The sequence below is a fragment of the Falco biarmicus genome, chromosome Z, assembly GCF_023638135.1.
Source record: "Falco biarmicus isolate bFalBia1 chromosome Z, bFalBia1.pri, whole genome shotgun sequence".
In the NCBI taxonomy this organism is placed as follows: Eukaryota; Metazoa; Chordata; class Aves; order Falconiformes; family Falconidae; genus Falco; species Falco biarmicus.
Window position 1 is genome coordinate 34,936,024 of NC_079311.1, and position 24,090 is coordinate 34,960,113.

General features: G+C 37.8%; 1 protein-coding gene across 2 annotated transcripts in view; it reads left to right on the plus strand.

The window, feature by feature from the left end:
* The window catches only part of MEGF10 (multiple EGF like domains 10), a 110,010-nt gene that overhangs the window by 43,046 nt on the left and 42,874 nt on the right, over positions 1-24,090 (plus strand). For both annotated transcript variants that reach the window (XM_056325522.1, XM_056325523.1), the window contains exons 6-11: positions 10,002-10,248; positions 10,864-10,984; positions 12,872-13,008; positions 16,438-16,650; positions 22,572-22,746; positions 23,591-23,711. In XM_056325522.1, coding sequence (XP_056181497.1) covers positions 10,002-10,248; positions 10,864-10,984; positions 12,872-13,008; positions 16,438-16,650; positions 22,572-22,746; positions 23,591-23,711 — 1,014 coding nt within the window. The remainder of the gene's footprint in view (positions 1-10,001; positions 10,249-10,863; positions 10,985-12,871; positions 13,009-16,437; positions 16,651-22,571; positions 22,747-23,590; positions 23,712-24,090) is intronic.

The window sequence follows — 24,090 nt, forward strand, 5'->3', positions numbered from 1 at the left end:
TGTTTATATTTTTAAACTTGTATCGGATTGGATTGTTATATGTTATAAGAGCATTTTTACTACAGGCTGTGTGTAAAGCAGTCTTCTGTAAAAGTTGCTATATGTAGTGATAGTTGAGAGATGATCAGTGTTCTAAATTTGTAGATTATGTTTTCCGCCTGTTTTCTGCTCACACTCTTGCAATGGTATTTGCTGTAATACATAATACATGGATGGATCTGATTGTCAGTTTTGAATGTGTGCGCAAGATACACATGCAGCCTAACGCAGAGCCCCGCTGAGCAATCAGGACACTATCTTTGTTTTTCTTCTCATGCCTAGTAGTCCACAAATAATTCCTTCAAAATCAATAGGACACTTTCTGAATAAGCTGGAGCAGAGGCAGAAGGCCAAAATCAATATTACACTGACTTGTCTGCAAAGGTTATAGCCTTTGTGATGCCCCCAGCTAGCCTGAACAGTAAAGGAAAAAGGGAATGACATGTTTTTAGTTTATGACAAGTATGTTAGGATTGTTTGTGGAAATATGAATAGGTATTTTCTGTTTTTACTGTATTCAAATAATCTGAGGTTTGTTTGAATCACTGGATTTTAATTTGTAATTTGATTCTGTTGGTGATTAACAGTTTCATTGGGACTGTAGTCAAAGCATGGGAGTAGAGCAAGAGGCACTAAGGTGTAATTTGGCTCCAGGGTTTTATAAAGCATGAGAAAAGAACTGGCTTTTTCCTTAATACATTAAGCTGAGTGTTTAAAGCTGGCATCTTAGAGAAACATCTTACCTTTAAATGCACTTAATTGTTAAGGAAACTTCTAAGGTACTGTAGTTCTGCTGCTGTCAAATTTCCTTTACTGTCATGGGTGTTTGTAAAGTTTGCAAATCCCATGAAAATCTCACTGTTTTCTTCATGGGACTTGGCAGATACAGAAGATGGCAGAAACTGGATCCCTTGGCATAGTTTGTGTGAGACACTCACGTGAGTTACAACCACTGCCAGTTTCTCAGTGGAGCTTGTAATTTCCATTAACCCTGCAGCGGTGGGTGTGTGACTGTTTTCCACAGACACACTTTCACCCCAGGCAAAACAGCCCCCTAGGTAAAGCTTGCAAGGTGCCTGGGAGCATCTTGTATACTCTGACGGCACAGCTTGTGAATCTTGAATTGAGCTGCTTTAACCAAGGCATTGCTTTGGGATTTTGTTTGTTAAAAGCTTTCTGACTAACAGAGCTTGCAAGATATGCTTAAAGAGCTAGCTCGTCCTTAAGTTTTCCAACCCATTCAACAGGCTGTAGAAATAGGTTCTGGTTATAACCACATGCTTGCATCAGAAAGGCTTGATTCCCAGAACCAGGAAACTGCTAAACCCACAAGTGAAACTGCAGAGTGTCCTGACAGAGAGCTATTTGCTTTTATGGCAAACGTAGAGAAATAGCTCATTCAAGTAATGCAGAACTGACCCTGGCTCTGGCTCCCAACCAACAACATGTGCAAATGGGTCCTGTGTTAGCAAAAGTGACAGCAGGTCATTTAACAGTCTTAAACTTAACCTTTTCTTATTACATGTGTCTTGCCATGCTTTTCACTACCTTTGATTTTTCTGTAATTATTAGTTCTGTAATTCCCCTAACTGACTTCTCAGTTTTGCCAGCTGAACTCTTATTTTCTCCTCTACCAAGGCTGAATATCATTGTATCAAGAAACCAACCCATCAGCAAGTTAAATCAATGTAGGGAAACAGGGAAACAGGTATTAATGGAAGTTGCCATCACCTTCATTATTGACAGTCACTACAGTGTCACTGTGGTAGGTAGTATCAAAAGTCCCAGAGCTGTGTAGCAGCTGTGCTTTTCTGGAGCCCAGTACAATGATGTGATTGAAATGAAAGTATTCTTACATTTAATATACTTCCTGCCCTATAAAGTATTCTGGTTTTGAAGTTTTAGGAAAATTAATAGATTTTTATGGACGTGCTTCAGCATTTTGCTGAATTACAGTTCCGATCTTTAAGCAAAAGCAGAAACAAAAATATATTTTCTACAAAACAAAGTTATATTTACTTATGTTGAGATTTACTGAAGGAAGGCATTACAGTAAATGGTGATAGTTTTATTCATTCACAAACATTTTCTGTATCAGAGATGGTTTTCATTTCTGCTTTTCACCATTTCAGAAACTCCGTATATTTGTGAAATTTACCTAAGTTGATTTCTTGAATAATATCTGTGTAATTTTTTTTTTTTTCTAGTTACAGTGTTTCTAGTAACATGGTTTTAGTATTGGTTTGATTTCAATCTGCCTTGTATATTGGTGGAGCTGTGTATTGTTAGTGGCTCACTTAGCAAGTTTTCAAGGATATGAAGGGTAACATTTGTTGCTTAAAAATTAAGATGGCCTTCAAGTCATTGCAAAAAAGGAGAAAGGCTAATTTATGATCTTACAAGGAGATCTGTACAAAGTCAGGATCGTGGACAAAAGTCCATTTTATGTAGCACAATCATATTCCTATAATTTTGTAACTTTTCCTATAATAAGGATTATTTTTAACAGGTTTTATCTCAGTAGCACAATAAAATGAACACCAAGAACCATCTGTGTTTGTTTTCCTTAGCAATTATCCAACCTTGTTCTGATGTCCAAAGCACTTTAAAGAGTCTTCTGAAATTTATGACATGTGAAAGGCATGTAGTTCCAGTCTTTTATGGGATCTGAAAAACACATTTTCATTGTTCTTCCACTTCACGGATCAAAAGGCTTTTACAAAGTAAAAATAATAATAAAAAATTGCTAAATTAAATTAAAGCTTAGCATTTTGAATAAAAATCCTTTCTTATACAAAACAAAAAGTAAGAATGAGAAATATGCCACAGGGTAAAAAGCCTACAGTATAACAAATGAAAAAAGATAGAAACAAAAGGCTGAAAGAAAATCCAAATTTAATAGAAAATGTGTTCTGAAAAAACCCACTACGATGCATTTCTGTGTCTGGGATGTAGTTAAAAGAAGTCTTTTGCTAAAAGGCATTGAGATTTTATATAATTATGGATGATTCTCTAAAGGGAAAAAAAAAAAATTCTGATAGGCATGTGCATGTATTTTCATAACATCCAGAGGTGAGTAGAACACAGCATATAAAAAAATATATGGAGAATAAACTGATGTTTATATTAAATAAAACTTCAAAGGTTTCCTATAGGATGTTTTTATTCTACTTTTCAGAATATCTGACTTTGTTTTCTGGCTTTTTTGACTTATCTCTGACATTTCTGTTTGCTGTGTTCTACATTTACTGTCTTGCAATCCAGGCTGACATACGGATTGATGTCACTAGTGTCTTAATGCATCTTGCCAAATTTTGAACACTCTTAAATACTTATAACTTTCAGGATCAGTGAGAATTTACTTTTTTTTGGATTAAATTCCAGTTGGGAGAATTATTATCTGTATGTACTAAAGGAAACACATGCCATCAATTTATGTCTGAAGCTAAACAAATCATAATAGCAGAGAGTAGTTTCAAGAATACTGTCTAAACTTTTCAGTCAGGGCAATGTGGATTTAGGTTAGTGACAACATTTGTATTTTTGTCATAGTTTTTACTTAGTGAATTAATCAATGAATGTTGTTCAGAACACAAACACACTCAGAAGTGAAGATATTTAAGAGTAGCATTTACATGGCTATGACTTTTCATGTCCTTATCAGTTAAGAGGAACTGAGGATCCATGAGGGATTATCCAAGTCTAGTTTTGTATAGACTGAAGGTATATGATGCCTTAATGTAATATATGACCTATTTGACTGTTGTCATGGTATATGATATACCTTCTTTCCTGTCAAAGAAGGACATCCAGTTTTCTGACGAAATTTTAATCTGGAATGGGGTGTATGCCATGTCTTTGCAAGCCTTCATATTGTAATTATGGCACTCTTTTTGGCCAAAACAATAAACACATTTTCAGGTATGCAATATACAAGACTACATAACACATGGATTAAAGCTAAATTTCCCTTCTGTTGACACTTGAAAGTTAGATGGGCATCTGTTGTTGATGGAGAAATGGGAGGACTCGTCCTGGTTGTGCTTCCTTACTAAGGTCACGAGAGAGTTAAGGTGAATGGCTTCTCTCACCTGCAAAATTAAATGCCATCTTCATAAAAAATTATTGTTTTGTTGTGAAATTCTTACAATGATTAATCAGATTTTACTTACTGCCAGTTAGATACCTGAATTATTAGTTCCACTGATGTATATTTATGTCAGGACAAGCATGTTTCTTGTTTCTAGAACAGAGGGAAGAGTAATTCTTCCAAACACTAAATGATGAACAGCCTTAGGGCAATTTATAATAAAAAAAATTGTCAGTGGGCTACTGCTTTGGATAAATCAAAGTTTCTCAATATTGGCCTATTTTACTTACACTGGCTATGCTTGGCTATTTGTGGTGGTCATTCCCTGATAATGTAGGTCACTTGTGGGCCCACCTAGAAATATTACTCTTTTCTTATTTATATCCTCTGCTCCAAAAGTCGAGTAGTTTATAAACAGGGCAAGTTGCAGTTGATCTACTTTTAGTTGTAGATGAAGATCATTCTTGCTTTTTGGTGGACCTCACAGCTGTCCCTGCTGGGGATTTGTGGACTCCTTCTGCAAGTAAAAATACAGAACAGGTTGCCTCTGCCCTAGAGAACCTGTGGTTGAAGGAAAAGAAAAGAGATAACACAAAGCTGGAAACATGTAGGTAATGAGGAAAGAAGCAAACACTGATAAATGACCATGCAGGTAGAGGTTTTAACACACCTGCTACATCAACTTTCTGTGGACTTCAGAGGAAGGAGGTATGATAAGGTAGGGGTGTGAAGGAGGATATCATGGCAGTTTTATGGCTTGGGGTATGGAGAGCAACTCGACAAGAAACAAGAAAGATGATAGTCTGAAAATGCAACAAAGGGGCTAATGCCACTGGTGATGTAAATGTGAAGGTTGATATTTGGATACTGAATGAGAAATTATAGGTCAGGGATAGACCATGAAGGCTGTGAAAGTAAGGACAAGACAATAGAGATATGAGAGTCAAAGGAGGGATGCAAAGGAAGGCAAACAGATTTAGACTTGTCCTTGATGTGACAAACTGGAAAGGATGAAAGGTTAGTCACAGATGATGCGCAAGTTAGAGTTGAAAACAGTTGAAAACAAAGTTTCAGTTTGTTATACATGCTGGAGCAAGGAAAATCAGCTTTCACTTACTGAAGGCTGTGGCTCCTTGAACCTATCTGACAAAATTATGTTGGGAGTTCTGAGGAGATGGTGAGGCAGAAATTCTGCATATTTGCCACGGTTTGCTTATTTAAATGTGCACTTCACAATATTGCATTCCAAGTGAGATATCATTCACTCTATGTCTGGAATTTTGTTTTCAGTTGTTTTAAAAGGCCATAAAAATACATAAGGCTAATGCTGCGGTAAGAATCTCCTCTGGTTTGGTGATAGTGGTACATAATTCCAGAAACACACAGCAGTGTGTGTTGCAGGAAGATGTGTTAACCAGAATAAAATCTCATTCCGTTGTCTTGGTGCTGCGTATAAGACAGCTACAAAAAATGATAGCAAGAAAAGTAAATCTTAGTTTTGCTGTGATTCTTCACTTTCACCTTCTCATTATCAAAAAAAGAAAGACAAAAAGAGAAGAAAGATCTTAAAAAAAGCATTCAAATAAACATTGTCTCCCTTGAATATTGTGTTATAAAGGAAACTGTAGCATACTTAAAATATAGTTGCAAGTTAGACTTTCTAAGGAGGTTTTTCTTCTGAACTGTTCTTTGACTTGATTTGATAGCCTTATTTTGTTCTCATTATAGGCCATTCTTTAGAGAAGTACAGAACTGTAGGTGATCAAGGTGGGTTTGTCAAGAATAAACTCAGACTCATTTGCACTTCTATTTTTGTTGCCCTTTAAAAAAATCAGTAAAAAAAAATGCAGAAAACTGCCTTACAAGTATGTAACCACATTTAGTTAAAAATGTCTTTGTTTATAAGGGGCAATAAAAGAGTTACCAAATTTTTCAGATGTGCTTCAGGTTATTATAAAAATTCATACCTTGTGCTATAAAATGTCAGGTGTCCCACTATTCCAATTTGCAAATCACCAGCCACTCACAGAAACATGTACATAAAACCACATCTAGCCCAGCATAACAACAATGTGCATTAAAGTTATACTAGGAAATACAGAACTTTACATCTTAAAAGATGCTACAAAAGGTCTCAAAATGCTAGCAATTTGCATCACATATTTCGATTTCTTTTTGAAGGATGTTTTTCACTGCTCAATGCTTGAGTTTCTCTATGTTTCTAAAGTTGTTGTTTGGCACTTACTTTCAGCAAACATTTCTTTATGGTAGTAGACCTGTCTTGTCTTAGAGTTTCATACCATACTTGCTCATTTGAAATGAGGGTTTATAAAGTGCAGTGCCCTTCTTCCCAAAGGCAAACTTTTGCTTTCATTGAGTAACCTTTGGAGAAAAAAGTTCTCTGTCCTGTATTTCTGGCATTGTGTGATGTGTACAGCATGTACTGCGCTGACAAAAAGGATATTCCCAGGTGAACAGAAAGTATAAAAAGAAAAATGGCAAGAAGATGTGGCATTCATGCCACAGTGTTTGTTCAACATTTACTTCGATTCGCCACCCCCACCCCCCACCTCCTCCCGGCCCCAGCATCAGGTGAAGGCAGAACGGATCTAGAGAAAATTAACTGTGCTTTACTGACTGGGTTTTGTATTTCTTCGGGATTGGATTCAGACTGTTTCCAGGAGTTACTTGGGCTGAGATGCATCGTCCTTGTACCAAACCCATTCTGAACGTGGGACTCTTGTCTCTGTAATTTGCTTCCCTTTTGCATATACCCTGTGTTGAGACAATGATTTACAAGGCCAAATCTGTTCAGAAGCCAGTAGCTGACACTTCTCTGTGTGTGTGCCTGTAGTGTTTGCCTGTGTGCATGTGCCTGTGACCTTGCTGCAGTCAGGACAGTCAGAGCAGCTATTCTGATTAAAGTCCAGCTGACAGCCTGTAACCTGACCGTAGTCATTAACTCAAAGACTATCCCATTCCACCAGATTAGCAGCTGTTCAACTTCTAGCCCGGCTTTCTCAGTGTCTGAATACTAGGAAGCAGCAGAAACAGTCTGATATAATAGCTGGTAAATTTAGTATCAAAAACTAATTTAAAATAAACCAAACACACCATAGGAAACATTTTTACCCTTCGCACTCTTCTTTTTTAATAGTATACTGAGCACCAGTTTCTGACAAAACACTTTCATTTCCTATGGGGAACATTATTGATTATTAGTCAGGGGACACAGAGGTAAAAAATGTGATTTATCCCTCTCATTCAAAATTAATATTTATTGTTATTAATCCTGCAAATTTCTCTGCAGTTCTGCCTATAACTCACAGATGGATCCTAGGCTGGTGACAGACCTTGCGTAAAGGGCTATTGTGCTGTCATACTATGGTGGAACCACCGTTGTCCTGGTGGAATGCTTCGCCATCATGCTGTAGTGAAAAATTGCATAGTCAATATTTGTTATCCACCTGGGTGTTGCTAGGAGAATGGTCGTGAGACTGGAAATCCTATCAGCAGCCACATGATGCTTTTCATTTCAATGATTTCCTGAAAACATACAGAGAAGATCACACCAGGAAACTAATAAATTATCATGTACTGTGTGGTACATGCTTTTACGGTAAAATAGTCAAGAAAGGTTCAAGTTCACAGACACAGCATGTTCACCTTGGACATCAGTAGATCTGCAGGAGACAGCGGGGTGCGTTCCAGGGAGACATTCTGAGGATGGGATTGTAAAAAGAGCAGAGGGAGTACAAGGCCTCCACTGCTTCACAAGTGTTGTGGTTTCTAGAAAGGCAGTCTCAGTGCCTGGGTGTTGGATGCAATGGCAGATGTGTGGTAGTAGATGTTTCTGATCCCTGTGGCTCTGAGACTCATTACACTGGGCCTTCAAGCAGCTACCTGCAAGTTGTTGCACTGTACCAGATATCCCATTTCCAGTGACTGGTGAAAGAATGCAAGCTTGTAAGTCTTCTTTTGCCTGTCATGTCTTTGTATCTGTAGCATGTCAGGCCACATTCACCCTTGATGGGTATCTGCACTGAAACAGTCATAGTCTGGCAATCAGTCTGAATTCTTCTGTTTCTCAGACATACCAGGGCAGGGTGGTTTTGGTTGTTTTGTTTTGTTTTGTTTTTTTTTTAATTAACATCATCATCGTCATCATCATCATTACAATTACTATTTTGAATTACTCCATGATGAATAGCTGAAATTGAAGTTGTCTATTCTGTCTAGGAGCAGGAGGAAGACTGTTGTCTGAATCTAGACTAATGTGTTAAGCAAAAAACCCAGAAAGTAAGAGTGTCTGTGCAACCGTGATAGAACATGTGACTGTTTCAGAGGTCTCACTACCCATACATGCATTTATATTTATATATATCCTGAAATAGCTTGTTTCCTGACAACAGTTTGAGGACTGGTTAAGCATGAGGATTACACTTTCTATTCCATGCAGAAATGTTGAAAATAAACATACAGCAGTTCAGAATAAATGTGAGTTATCATGGGGAAAGGCAACTTGTAAGATGCTGTGTGCTGTAAACCACAGTGTGTTGTAGTATACTCCAGAAAAAAACCCATACATCTTCAAAAAGAAAGGCCAGTAAGGAGACGGACATTTGTTCCGTCAGTTTGACGGTATTGCTGGGTGTTTAGGATGCATACGGTACTTCCCAGTGCTCTGTATTTTATTGTCTGTTGGAGCTCACAATATCTCCATTATGGATGCATGTTCTAGTGACCTCTCCTGGAAAAAAAAATATCTTAAGGAGTAGGTTCTTTAAAAGACCCTAATCCCTTCTTATTTGTGTAGCCTGAGTGAACAGCTCCTATAGCTGAATAATTCCTGCCCTGAGGAGGATTCTTGAATTACTGGGCATTAGTCTAGGAAAGTGTGCCTGTTCTCTGCCTGGCTTTTTTCGCCCCAGGAAAAGACTGGGAGAACAATAGTTGTCAGTCTTCAAGGGGAGATCCTGGGCTTCCAGTTGCTGCAATTGAGGCCTTCCCGTCGTACTGCTGTTATCAACAGAACATAAAAGTAAAATCAGATCATTTGACCATATGATTAGCACATTCCTGTTGAACTCTAGGTGACCTTAATCTTCTGGCTTTTTACAGAACTGCTGTGTTTCTTACTGAAGAAAAATGTATTCCTTAACAGTAAGGTTTTTCTTTTGATGCTGAAATAACCTCTGGGTGGTTTTAATGGGCTGCGTTGGGGTAGATGAGAAAAGATGCATCTGAATGATCGTGAAGACACATTGGATAACCACATTTGTAACATCCAGATGAAGTTTAACCATATAAGTGTTAATTTCTATTGCTTGGTGAAACGCTGCTTGTATTTTCTTTTGCCCTGTCAGTATATTGCAAGATTGACAAGGAAATATTTGCAATTATTTCAACAAGTAGGAATTTCTGGATTTGAAAGAAATCATGATCTTATAATGAGTAAGTCTTACAACTTCCCTGTGGGATTCAGGCAGTTGTTTATGGATTTAGACTGTATTTTTTTACTTTTTAAATTTAGCAAGACTTCTCTGTGTAAATGGAAGCTCCCTGGAGCCATAAGTGTCATTTGATGATGGAGAGTCATAATGAAGAGTTTTGAAAATGGAGACTAGAACTTGCATTTACTTCAGAGCTTCACATTGTAAAGTGTTTGCTTTTATGCTTAAGAAATTAATTTGTATGCATAAATTAAATTCTGTCTACCTGACAAGATCCTTGAGGACCAAAGAGAACTGAAGATGTACTATATAACTAGTTCAATTTTGTAACCTTTTTTTTTTTTGTTGACTCATAGTATCTTCAGTGCTGCAACATGAGCAGTTACAAAAACACTAAATTTTTCCTTCTACCCCTGCAGCATGTGACAGTGACCACTGGGGACCTCACTGCAGCAGCCGCTGCCAGTGCAAAAACGGAGCCTTGTGCAACCCCATCACTGGAGCCTGCCACTGTGCATCTGGTTTCAAAGGTTGGCGCTGCGAGGAACGCTGTGATCAGGGGACATATGGAAATGATTGCCATCAGAAATGCCAGTGTCAAAATGGAGCCACCTGTGACCACGTGACTGGAGAGTGCAGATGTCCTCCTGGATACACTGGTGCCTTGTAAGCAGTGGGTATATTATTTATGGGAAAGAGATACAAGTTTTAAACAGTGTTAACAAGAGAAACCAAGTTTAGATTAACTTTTAACACTAAGCTGTTGGTCTGGCTGCTCTGTAATGCAGGGAAGCAGGGCTACTGGCTAAGAAGCAGCTAGGCAAACTGTGTTGCAATACACAGACATGTAGCTGAGAGAAAGCCCTCGATCTGGACTGCTAAATGAAAGCCACAAAAAATAGCAGCAGGAGCTTCTTCATGACCACCATGAAAATGGTTTGGCTGCAAGTTTGGAAAACCGTATTGAAACATGGAGCTACTTGACTTTGTCATTCCAGAATAGATTTTGAGCTTTGTCAATAATAATGGATGAGCACCAACCAGGGTAGAATGAAATATCTTTAAGAAGAAATAATTCCTAGATTGCTAGGTCTGTTTCCTTAGATTTGTTGCATGGATGCTATACAGTATTCAGTGTGTGTCTCTTTATGTTGGACAGCTTTATGTTTCATACTTTTGGCTAGAAACGTTAATGATAGCATTAGAAACAAAGAGGTGGCTGGAGACTGGAGCGTATGCTAAAGTAATGGTTGTCTCTGTTGTATACCACCACCTCCCCAGCTGCGAGGACCTTTGTCCCCCCGGGAAGCACGGGTCACAGTGCGAGGAGAGGTGCCCATGCCAGAATGGAGGTGTCTGTCACCACGTCACTGGGGAGTGTGCCTGCCCGCCTGGATGGATGGTAAAAACACTCTCTGAAATCTACACAACCCCTTAAAACTTCCATATTTGTAGATTTTGGGCAGCATCAGAAAAGGGTAGCAAATGAGGATAGCAAATGCAGTTTGCCTGTAGTCAGGAGTAATGAGAAACATATTTCGTCATCAGGGATTGGAATAAAATACTGTCTGAATAAAAAAACCACGTATTACAGAAAATCCTCCAGTTCTGTGCTGCCTTTTTAACCACACCAGATTCTGGGAAGCAGAAAACATGAATCATACTGTGACAAGGCAACATCCTTTATATCTTGTCTAGAAGTCATTCATTTCTAGATACAATTTGATACTATGAGGAGGTGACACCATTATGTATTTTAGCAGTGGGTTTGGTGCCTGTTTTCATATGTTTAGGATGTGTGGCAAAACCCCCAAACCTTCAGATACTGTGTTAAATGTTGGTGATGGAAGTGGGACATCAGAACTTTGATATTATCTTTAGACTTTCTACCCTTTTGTCAGTGAGTAGAGAAAGAATTGACCTCGGAGCTGCAAGTAGCCTCCCCTGCTACCAGGCTGCTGACTCTGAGTTGGCAAATAATGGAGTTGGAAGGTGGAAGGTGATCAAGGCCCAAATAATTTCTTTAAATACGTTTGCAAATAATATTGATCAATAGTATTTGTTAATAATATTTTCTATTTAAATGTCAGTTTTGGGTGAATATCCACATTTACTGAACTTTAATTATCTGACAGTAATTGAGATATTATATTGGGATAACCTATGGCAGAGGTCAGTTTTTTACCAACTAGAGAACATAGTTAAAAATTATCATCTCTGTGTATTTGAATAGCACCAGTCACCTGACTGCCTAACTTGGATTATGGCCATTTCTACTTCTTATTCCACTTTGTGTTAGAAGAATGAAATTATTGGTCATAGAATAAAAATGCTTGCATAAATTCCTGACTCCCTTTCTCTGCCTAAACACAGCTAATGAAAAATGAGATAGCATATAAAGCAGTGATAGCAATTTTATACTAGTGTGTGTTTTAACCAACAAATTATCGTTTAGCCCTTTGACTAATTTTCCATTCCAAGTAGTTATTAAGCATAACTTAAAGTTAACTTAAGCGTAACCTAAGTTTTAGATTTTTCAATTCTGCAAAACACAATTGTGACAGTATAACGTTTTTTGCTTTTCATGTAAGGAAAGTTTAAAGTAGCCAGGTATGAATTCTGCAGTATCTTATGTTCGCTGAAATACTTGCATGTCTTTTGTCTGATGAAATGCCTTTAAATATGTTTTTCTTGAAATGGCTTCTTAAAAGTCTTAAGATCTGATGGTTCCCTGACTACACAGGTGCAATTAATTCTAAGGATCTAAATAGCAGTGCAGAAATTCAAAACCCGCTGAAGGGAAGCAGACATCCTACCTAAGCTCTTAAGATGTGCTGCTTTAAATGAAATTACAAGCAGCTTTTCCTTTCATCAGAAAGAAACAACTTATCATAAAGTAGTATAATTGGGGCATTAGAGCAATTACTGATTTCTACACTGCTACTCACTGGAGGGCATTTCCGGATGTCTTGATACATACCACTCCAGATAAATAAATTGAGAAGAGCTTGACATCAATTAGTCTTAAATGTCTAAGTGTTTTCACTGTTACTTAGAGATAGCATTTTTCATCAACTTCGGCTTCCAAAATGGAAATCCTAGAAGATTATTCCTCCAGTGCTGAAACATACTCTGTGTTTAAAGCTGGAGAACAGTCTGGCGTTTCCAAGATCAGCACCAGACGTCTGCATGAGATCTCCTTGATCTTCCTTCATTACAAATCTTTATTCCTTGTCCATTCACACTGTGATACCAAATCTAATATTAAGATTTTTTTCTGCACACACAGGGCATGGTCTGTGGTCAGCCTTGTCCTGAGGGTCGTTATGGGAAAAACTGTTCCCAGGAGTGCCAGTGCCACAACGGAGGGACTTGTGACTCGGCAACAGGTCAATGCCATTGCAGCCCAGGTTACACGGGGGAACGGTAAGGAAATTATTTTTTTTTGCCAGACTGCAAGGGGTATGCTGTGACAGAGAAAGTTGAGAAGCTGGTAGGAAGTAGAATGGAAATACCTGTGATACAATTAAGAGAGTCTTATGGAATGTTTGCTGTGTCACTTAGCTGATGCTGGGTCACAAGTTAAAAGTGCCTGTGAAGGAACTGCTTGGGTTTCAGGATTTTCCTGCTGTGGCTCATGCTCTGGCAGTGTCTGGTGGGCCTTTACTTCAGTGGATTGCAGAATGACGCAGTTTGGGATATGGTGAAGGAGTGAGGAGGGAAGCTGGGTTTTGTGCAGATGTTTGGCAATCATAGTAGCAAGGGAAGCTCATTTGGTTCCTCTTGAAAGTGAGCAAGATGGAGAGCTGTTTCCTAAATTATTTCATTCAAATGAAGAAGTGAAACTTCGTGATTTTCTGACTTGATTGTAGAAAGTCATCTTTGGTAGACTGGAAAGATAATGTGGCAAGACACCATTTTTTAAGGCAGCAGAAAGTGTTGAAAGAAGTGTTTTCCTGTATATATTTTAAACAGCACATGACTCATTTGCTGAACTCAGCAGCAGCTTAATCACTGCGGTCAGTCCAGGGGATCTCTGCCAACAATAGTAGGTATTATAACCATATGCACTTCCCACGCAAGTGTTCACAGGACATGGAGAGAGCTGTGCCAGACATGAGGGGGGAAAAAAACCTCATGAAGAAGAGAAACAATTAGTCCAGAGCTACTTGGATGCCAAAATTAAATTTGCATCTGTGAATAAACAGTGCAGAAGGTGGTAGATGCATTTAAAGAGACACAGACAAGTCAGCAGGGAAATCAAGGGAGTATCTGTATGAGTCTATACAATGCACTGCACTGGTGTTTCTAAAAGCAATTCAATTTTTTGTCTTGGAATTTAAATCTGACTTTAATCTGAGATGCCTTATAGGCATTTTGATCACTGTCGCAAGTCTGAGCTCCCTATTTTCCTGCAAAACAATCTATAATTGCAATTATTTTCTTTTTCAAGATAATTCAAGGGCAGGAATGGGTCAGAAGCAAGGTTGCAGATCTGGTTCATATTTCATGTCAGTGGACTGGCAAGGGAGGGAATTGTGACAAGAAATATGTGGGCATTTGCTGAGCTAACATGTACATACCAGCAGCAAAAGGATGGTTTTAAAAAGTGCTAAGCTGTTCTCTACCTCTGTGTGTAACTTAACAGTATTTGTCTGAGTTTTTTGGTGTGGTGGACTCCTGGAACTTGGTCATCTCGGTCAGCAAGAAAAAGAGGACTCCTGGAGCATCTGACAGTTTCTAGATGATCTGAGTTAACACAAGGGAATCTAGTTTAAACTACATTTATAATTCTGCTTAACACTTTTTGATTGATATCTGTCCTCAAGATGAAGTGGAATAGGGTCTTTCAGAAACCGATGAAGATGCAATTAAAAAACTGTAAAAAATTGCAAGGTTAAATTTTGTCTAATTTGTCTGGAATTCCTGAATGTCATTTGGAGAAAATTTATTCTCAGCTTTATTTGTATAACTTCATTAGGAAACATTTAGACAGGGTTATTAGCTCTATTATTATGTTATACCTCTGAAGGAAAGGAGATTTTATTGCTGGCTTCAGTCAGGGCAGAGTTACGAATACCTTGAAACTTCTGTATAACAGTATCAGAATGAGGTAAATACTGCAAAAGCATGAAATGAACATGTATACTGATTTTACCTCAGAGGGTTCTGACAAATTTTGTTACATTTTGCAGTGCCTTGTGTCACGTGCCTTTGAAATTCTCCTGTAATGAACTACTAATCATACAAAAAAAAAAACAAACCACAAAAAAACCAAAACCAACAAAAAAAAGCCACAAAAACTCCCAAGTGTATAAGAAAAATGGAAAGAGACCACCAAGGAAATTCTTCTATAGGACTGGGGAAATAAGCAGGTTATAAACTGACACATCATTAGTGTGCTATTTTATCAAGTAATATTTTCATACAATCTATAATTTGGTGAAACTTCGAGGCAGCCAAATTGCAGAGAATGTTATGTGCCTGATATCACCTGTTGAGTTCACAGCATACCTCAGGACTCCAACATGTTCTGACCCTAAAGCTTTGAGATTTATCTGATTTGTCTTTTTGTCAACCTAATTCAGAGTTTATAGATGCTTATACTGAAAAATGTGGGAATTTTCCCTGACACATAGGCAATGAGATGTTATCTTCCTTTGCTCTGAGGCATGAACCTGTTGAGCTGAGAGGTCTGTCATAATCGAATAATTTAATTGCACTTAGTGCTGGACCCTTTAGTAATGCTGTAGCAGTACTGGCATTCTGAATTTTAACAATTCAGTTATACACGAGAAGTTAAAGCTGAAAATAGCGAACTCATTTTATATTGTATATATTAAATACATTACCAAATGAAATTGCTACCTGGAAACTCATTAGTAAATGAGTTGCAAGTTTCAGAAGCAGGATATTGAAAACTGTCTTTTAGTAACCAGGCTGGACAGCTGAACATACAGTTTGATACTTAATAATGTCTGTCACATGTTGAACTTCAAAGCAATGTTAGCTAGAGAAGTCAGCTTCTAAAAGCTCTGTGAATGAGAGAGAAAAAGTTTGATGAAGAAGTCTCTCTCTTAGGATATATTTTCCTTAAGGAAAATCATTGCTACTCTCCCATATTGGTGAAACTCAAGTCTTCACTAATTTTCACTTTCATCTATTAGAAAAGTCAGATGAAAAGAAGGGTTTTGGGTTCCTGAAGATTTTTCCATGTCCTATGGATTTTTGAAGAGCAAAATTAATAAAAAACCCAACAACAAAGAAAAAAACCCAACCAAAAACATTTAGAAAAAAATTCTGCAAAGAAGGGTATTCTGGAAATATCATGTGTTTGGAAATACAGAAAATTCTCTCATCAGAAACTGCTGAACGTGATTGCCAGTGAACTTCCTGCCTGAGCATCTGCAGGGGCACATCTGCTGGCTGTTCACACTATTGCTAAGGGGACAATCTAGATCACGTTAAAAAGTTACAGATGGATGGCTTTTGGGACAAAATACTTGATTCCTTCATACTTCAGGTCTGATTTAAGAGAGTTTAGTTTTGTTCTGGTTGCTGAACGTGAATTGCAATGTTCTGTGTATTGTCCTCTTTGTTGGAGGGGTGGGAGACCTTTTCCTTTTCCTTTTCCAAAGGATTTTGCAGAGCCAACGTTTTTAAGCCTGTTTATCTGAGTAGCAAAAGAAACCAGAGAAACAGGCACTTTTAAATATGAAGTTACATAAATTCCTGCTCTACTTAAGAGGCATTTTAGACCAGTGTAAGATTCCTCATAAAACAGTATTTGCCTTAAAACTCCAGAAGTTGTAGTTTATGGGCAATAAAACTAATTTTTGTTTGTATTTCTCACAGATGTCAAGATGAGTGTCCAGTGGGCACTTACGGAGTGCAGTGTGCTGAGACCTGCAAGTGTTTGAATGGTGGGAAATGTTACCATATTAGTGGTGCCTGTCTCTGTGAACCGGGATACACTGGAGAGCACTGTGAAACAAGGCTTTGCCCTGAAGGAATTTATGGTCTCAAGTGTGATAAAAAATGTCCCTGCCACATGCCCAATACCTGGAGGTAGGCTTTGCACTCTTTAGCCCGTTTTCTTTTTCTATATAGAATATAGAAATTAAAAAAACCCTTAAAATAAATATTTCCTGAGTGCTCTAGTACTTGCATGCCAACTGAAGCAACTAAAGACTTATAAGAGTATTCGGTGTTCTCTAAACATCAAGAAAGAAAATAGCCACCCAAAGGAGTGTCTGCAGTTTAGTGCTTGCAGCTATATTTCATCTTAATATTCACCACTCTATTTGGTCTCTGACCCTTGAAATAAATGTTAAGACAAAGCGTGACCTTTGTCTGTACTTACTGCATGAATAAATATTGTATTGTTCACCATATAAAATCAGTAGATGTCATACATCCCTTGCATATTCTGGTGTACTGTAAGTGAGAAATAACTGAATTAAAATCAATGGATGTATAATCTTAGGAGTAGGGCATGAAAGTAGAGTCCATTTCTCTCTCTCTTTCTGTATACGTGTATAAGAATTGCTGTAGGTGACTATTTTAATACAAAATTTTTGAAGCTTTACCAATTGTAAGTCTGGGTGTCAGAAATACATATTTTTTTTGTTGTTACTCAAGTGATTTTTTCTAGAAAGCAGGTAAAATCTGATCCCTGGAAGTCAAATGAAAATAGCTTTCCTACTGGCTTACCTTTTACCATCTCTCCTTATTCAGGCATAATGACTCCTATATTTTGAGTTTTGTTTCTCTTTGGGGATTTTGCAGTGTTTCAGCATATTGTTATGAAAAATCTAGCTATTTGGAGACAAACTTTCAGCTGTGAGGGAGGAACGTCAGATGTCAGTCGAGGCAAGCCAACATATTTGTAGAACAATTCTGGACAGCTTTCTCTTGTTACAAAACACAGGGTTTTTTGATTAAATACTTTGTTCAGTGTGCATTCGCTTATACTTAAATGCATTATTAATCACAGTACCTTAGATAAGGTTTGTGACCATAATCTAAATTATTGCTGTTGAAAACAGCTCTAGAAGAAATTTGTGGAAACTGTTGATTGTCACATAGAATGCTGCTGTATGTTGTATATAAGTTGCACTTTTCCTCATAAATAAAACAAAAGCCTTTAGTTAGAATTTAGCAGTGATGTTAAAGCACTCAAGCACATACATGGAAATAACTATTCTTTTAGGCCTCTGTGAAAAATTACTTTGGGGATTGTCTGAGTTGTTCAACATACCTTTCATTGACAAACCATGTGACAGCAAACTGAATTGTTTTCCCTTTCCATTCATATGTTTTTACAGTTCTGTGCTTGCACTTCTGTTGATCCCATTTACTTGAAATGTGTTTTGAAAAAACACAAGAGCTTTTAACATAAAATCAAGCAATTCATTCTTTGAGCAATGCATTCAAGAATAAATGGCACCATAATGCTGACCTATCTAGTTCTCAAATTATGGTAGTAGACTGAATACTATTGTATTAAGAATTATGGTTAGCTGCTTTCCTGAAAATTTGTCTGCAGACTTGTTTGACAGGAATGCATTACACTGTATAGTATTTCTGATACTACAGGGATTACTTCTGATTCATGTTCAAACAGCTGTTCCTTCATTTATGCCGCTGGAAGACAGCTTGTGGTCAAATCAGATCACAAATGTTCACGTAAACAGCAGCATATGCCTTGTCTTTTTTTGAACATTTCCCCATCTGTATGACAAATCAAAAGGCACTTATAACAGCCCTGTAGGTACAGGAGCATATTTGCAAGGGCATAATGATCCATGAGTTAAACAAAGATTTTCATGACTTCACAAGTGTATTTTTCATATATAGGTTCCTTCCTCCTAGTCATTAAGACCACCAAATAACAGAAATCAAAGGGTGTGTGTTTAATAGTATAGAAGACAAAGCTCCTTGCAGACACTTTACACTTTTAAGAATCTTTTGAGAAGTCTGTGGTGTCTGGCAGTCTTCATCTCTCACTAAATATCAGTCAGCCAGAAGACAACTTTTTAAGCACATCCGGGCCTTATTCCTTACTTGCCCTACCACGAGTGCTGTTTGGGCTGGCTGTAGCCAAAGGTTCTTTATAGCACTAACCCATTTAGCAGCAATGTAACAACCAGTGATCCCAGGGCATGAAAAAGGGGGTGCAGTTCCTTCTTCAAATACACTTCATGTGTCTGTAGGTCTAGAATTCTGTTAGGACTTTGAGGGGCCTTGGTAACATGAAAGATTTTTCATCTGGGTATGACCACTAGTTTAGATATCCTTGAGGAGGAGCTGTTGCTAGGCTCAGAGCCCCAGGTTATTACTTAACATTCTGAGTATTCATAGATATGGAAATGAACTAAAGTTTAGTTAAAAAAGTACTTAGCACCAAAAAATATTGCTGTAAAATATGTGTACATAAGTTGCGGTATACAAGTATGTATCTAGCCATTTTCTTCAAATACGAAAAAACATGGTATATCTTAGTTTAAAAATGTATACATATTTCTATTACTGTTTTTTGATTGAGGAAATGGCATCAAACCAGCTTTGGCAATAAATTGTAATTTGCATTTTGGGTAGGCTAATCTACAGGGATTTCACTGCTGCTATTGATTGATGGCAGCTCCTGGGGCTGAAAGGCAAGCCCATCCTTGTTCTTAGTTGTATCAGCAGCCTTTATTGAATGCTTTGTGAAGGGCTAGATATAGATATAAGTGAGAGATTTTAATCTTTTTGAGGGGTCCGGAGGACAGCAGCAGGTAACAACCCTCTTGTGCCAAGAGTATTTTCACAAATGGTTCTTCTCTATGATACCTTTGATGTACATAAAAGGATTTGAGCTAGAGTGGAAATCAGACACAGACCTCTGTTCTCTGTGACTAGGTGACACTCAATTTTTCTCTTTTTATTTGGTAGTCAAGAAAAAAACTAGAGTGAGTGCTAGCTGACTAAGACTAAGACCACATAAAACATGTTTCCTTAGTGTGGTACAACAGCAGCGCTGTGAGCTGATATGAGCAGACCCATGTGTCCCTGCCACTTCTATCCACAGCCTGTGGGGTTTACAAAAACTTGTCAGACCTTAATCTGCCTTCATTAACATTGTCACTTCATTTTGCACAGGAATGTTCTTCTAGCCTAAACTTTTAGACTGGATTTTGTCATGCCTTTACTCAAGTGACGCATGATGATCATTCAGAAAATGTAAAGAGGGCAGTCTGTAGCTGCATATTTATCTAGGAGGTTTACAAAGGATATTTGTCAGACCTGTGTTACAGCATATGCACTGGTTTCAGGTTGATATCCAAGCTAAATCTGAGATGTCCCTGTTGTTAGTTTTTTGTTTTGTTTTGTTTTGTTTTTGTAAGCTCTTTCTGGTGATCATCCACCACTGCTTCACACCTGTAGGTAAGATCAGCTGGGGTCATTCTGTATCACCAACTGATTTGGTATAGTTAAGGCTGGAATTAGGGTTTACTCATGATGTGAGCTCTAATGGGGTTTCTTTTGTCTTGTACTTTTTCTGAGATACATATATAGGGTTGAGTGGAATTTTATGGTGTGATACAAGCTTAGTTCATACAGTATGGTTTTAGTTTTGAAGTCAAGATGATGGCATCTTGCAATTTTGCATTTTTATAATGGATTTGTACATACATATACAAGAGTTTTTCATGGAAATTTTTTATTGTATAGGGTGCTACAAAATTTATTGTGGATATTGTGATCATGAAACACCTCTTTAAATCATATTAAAATCATTAAGCTCATTTAAGACCTTCAAATAAGTAGTATCAACTACCCACAAGTATATTTTTGGTGTCTGTACAGAATACAGAGTATAGTTGTATTTCCAGAAAGTGTGAACAAAAGACCAGGAATAAAAGCAGATGTACTGGCAATATCTCTCAACACCTGCTTATTTCTCTATCTTAATATATAAATCTTATTGCTAATTAAGCTAACTGCATGAGAACCCATCAAAAAGCCTCAGAAGTGCTCCAGCTTCCTACATCTAATTACAAATTACGGAATACTAATTTTGGTGTCAATCAATATATGTGCAAGTATGCCTTAGTAACACTCACTGGGGGGCACAGAATATCAATGCTTCTGCTTCATAGCCAATGCTTGCTCATGCGTGTGTTCTCCCCCTCCCCTGAAAGGAAAAAAACATCCAACAACAAAAACACTGGGATTTAGGTCTTAAAATGACAGCACTACTAATTTTATGTTGTAAATATATTCTAATTCGTATCCTAATGACTATTCAGTTGTGGATTGAAACATTTTTTAATATCTGCTACCCTGTATTCTTCCACCGATAAGAAACATGGGAATTTGATCCAAAATTCCAGTGGGTGCCTACAGGAAGTTAGGAACAGGCAACAAATCTGATTATGTTGCTGCATCATGTGTTTTCATAATTTTCATGTACTCTATATGACAATAGCTCTATTTCAGCTTATTTTGTGGCAGGTATGCTTATAACTGAACAAATAACTAGGACTATTGACTACGAACACCGTGAGTTTTGAAACATTTCTGAATATATCATTTAGTTGAAAAGACCTTTCCTCTCACTTTATGTAAACTAGCTTAATATTGTTAAAGAGATTTTAATATCTACAAGACCCCCAAATTCTTATGATGTCATACTGTATGCAATAAGATATAGAGACCAGAATGCGTAATAACATTTGAACCTTTGTAATTCATACTTTCCTTGATCAGCAGAGTGTTGTCAATTGGTTGTGTTTGGCAACAGGAGAATCTAAGTTTAACAACAGTGAGTCCAAGAGCATTTGCAAATAATACTGCATTCCCTTGTTGTGTTTCAACTTTTTCAAAGAATATTGTCATTACTTATGTTATGGTACCTAAAAATGCAGTACGTATTTTTTCAAAGTTTCAAATGCTCGGTTTCAAACATACCCCCCCACAAGGAGTCAGCAAATCTTGCAAAATCAGGCTCTTGTCATGGGTCATTTAATGTGCCTGGACAAAGGCATATTTTTTTTCCAGCACATTTAAATGAACTTCAATCAGTGGCAAAAAAATATTTAAACAGTCTTCCCATTGTAAATATATTGGATTTGGATATTAAGGCTTTCCTTTGGTGAGAATTAAGTGAGTGCTTTGTCTGCCAGAGTGCTACAGAGTACCCCATTGTGTACACTTTTCCAGCACATATATCTTTGCACAGCTGATGATGTCCATTTGTTCTGAGGCAACAGCTGTCTGACTGGCCCTTCAATGAAACTGCTGTTCCAGGTAGAGACAGCTGGTCTGCCACCAGGTATGGCCAACATAGGGGAGATAGTCTGCAAAAGGTCACTATGATGGTGTATCTGACTTCTGCCCAATGCAAATGATTTTGTTTCATTCCCAGAAAGATGCCAGTTATCCTCTTTTCAACCAGCTATTTAAAGAAAAGAGCATGCATGCTACCCATTTTGTGCTGTGTTATTATGCCATGCTATTTTACCAAAGCATCGTATTTCTCAGACAATGTGCTGCTGAGTTTGGGCACTGTTATGGAAATGATCCTATTATACTTGGAGTGCAACCCTAACAATACATTTTGGGGAATTTAATGGTTTCATCACCTTAATCTTTGTAACCGTGGATATCTATTTTATGGTAAAAACTTTGTTTCAGATAGTTTATTTTCAACTAGCTATGGAAGACTGATACCTCTTCTTTTCTTTCCATGTCCTCCCCAAATGCCTATATCATAGAATCATATGTCATATGATGTTACATTTCTTGTCTTAATTGGAATGCATTTGTATATACATATACAGAACCCTTTGCTTTGTGGTCTGGGGAGTATAACCATCCCTACACATAGCATGCAAGATCTTTTATACAACCTATCTATAACAGCATTTTGTTCTCTGGGAAAAAAAACCAAACGATGTCATGTTTAGTCCTGAGTTATTTATCCTTTCATCCCCTCCTGGCAGCTGTCACCCTATGTCTGGGGAATGCTCCTGCAAGCCCGGCTGGTCTGGACTCTACTGCAATGAGACATGTTCCCCGGGATTCTATGGTGAGTCATGTCAGCAGATCTGCAGCTGCCAAAACGGTGCTGACTGCGATAGTGTGACTGGAAAATGCACCTGTGCCCCTGGATTTAAGGTAAATAAGTCTTACTTTCACAGTCCTTTTTTGACTCTACTGCCTTTAGTTAAGTGCAAAATTCTTCAAGATGCCAGAGTGTCCTTTCCCCACCATGGTAAAAGAGAAGCAAAGATATTTAGGTATCACTGGGTGTGTTGCAAGACCCTGAGAAGGCCAAATTTGTGATTGGTTCTTAGTACTGAAATGAAGCCATTTTAAGAAAGAAAAGTGATGTGTCTTATAAGATGAGTGTGTGCTGTTGAGGTGTAAATAAAGGGAAGAATGATAAGTTCCAGTCATTATCTTGTACATCAACTCCTCATGCTCCATCTGGAGAAACTCTAGACAAAGACATTTGTTTTTGCATTTCAGGGCAGATTATTCTGCAGCTTTTGCGTACATTTGCTGTTACCTGTGCATTGGATGATAATCTAACATAAAAAACGTTTTACAGTATGACTTTTTCTAGGAATAATAACTGTGAAAACTTCAGTCAAATAATTCTTAAATATATTTTACATATCCATATTATTTTCCATTAACCTGCTGTCTTACTGTGTTTTGGTTTCATAAAGGGCTTCTTTATTACTGAAAATATGTCCATTGATCTAACCAAGTGCTGTTATGTATGTGACCTGAGCTCTCACAGCAACTAATAGAAAACCAGTGATTACTGTAGACTTTAAGAAGGATGAAGGACTCCCTCTCCCTTAAATTCAGGATAGCTTAGTGCCAACCTAGGACAGTCATGGGCTCTATGTTTTCTGGCTTTTGTAGTATCTGAGTCAGTGTAGGTCATTTATTAGTTGTATTGTCTGAATCTCATCAAAGAGTTTTTAGACTCTATTTTTGTATAATTCAGGGTGCTGCTTGTGGTACTCCTTGTCTTCTGGGGACATACGGAGTAAACTGTTCATCCATGTGCAACTGCAAAAATGAAGCCATCTGTTCACCAGTGGATGGTTCTTGTACTTGCAAAGCAGGTAAGCTTCTCTTAAGATTAATTTTCTTTTTCTGTAATCATAAAATGAAATTTTGTTTTTGAAGTAGAGAAGAAGAAAGAAACAATAAAAAGCAGACCACCTTGAAGGCCGTATCACAAAATACTTTATGCTTCTGCTGCTCTGGGAGGTGAAAATGAGGAAAACATCTGCTCACATAAGAGTGTGCATACCTTGTGTTCGTGTTTCTTTGAGGCAGTTCTCAGTGGGCTGGGTACTGTGGCTGGGTGAATTACTAGTGTTTACCCTGAAATGGGCCACCACTTGTCTCTTGTGGTAGTGCCGTGGTCTGCTAGAAGGACTACTGGTATGCAATTTATCTGATGTCAGCCTTCCTAGTCAAAGTACATAGCCCTGTCTC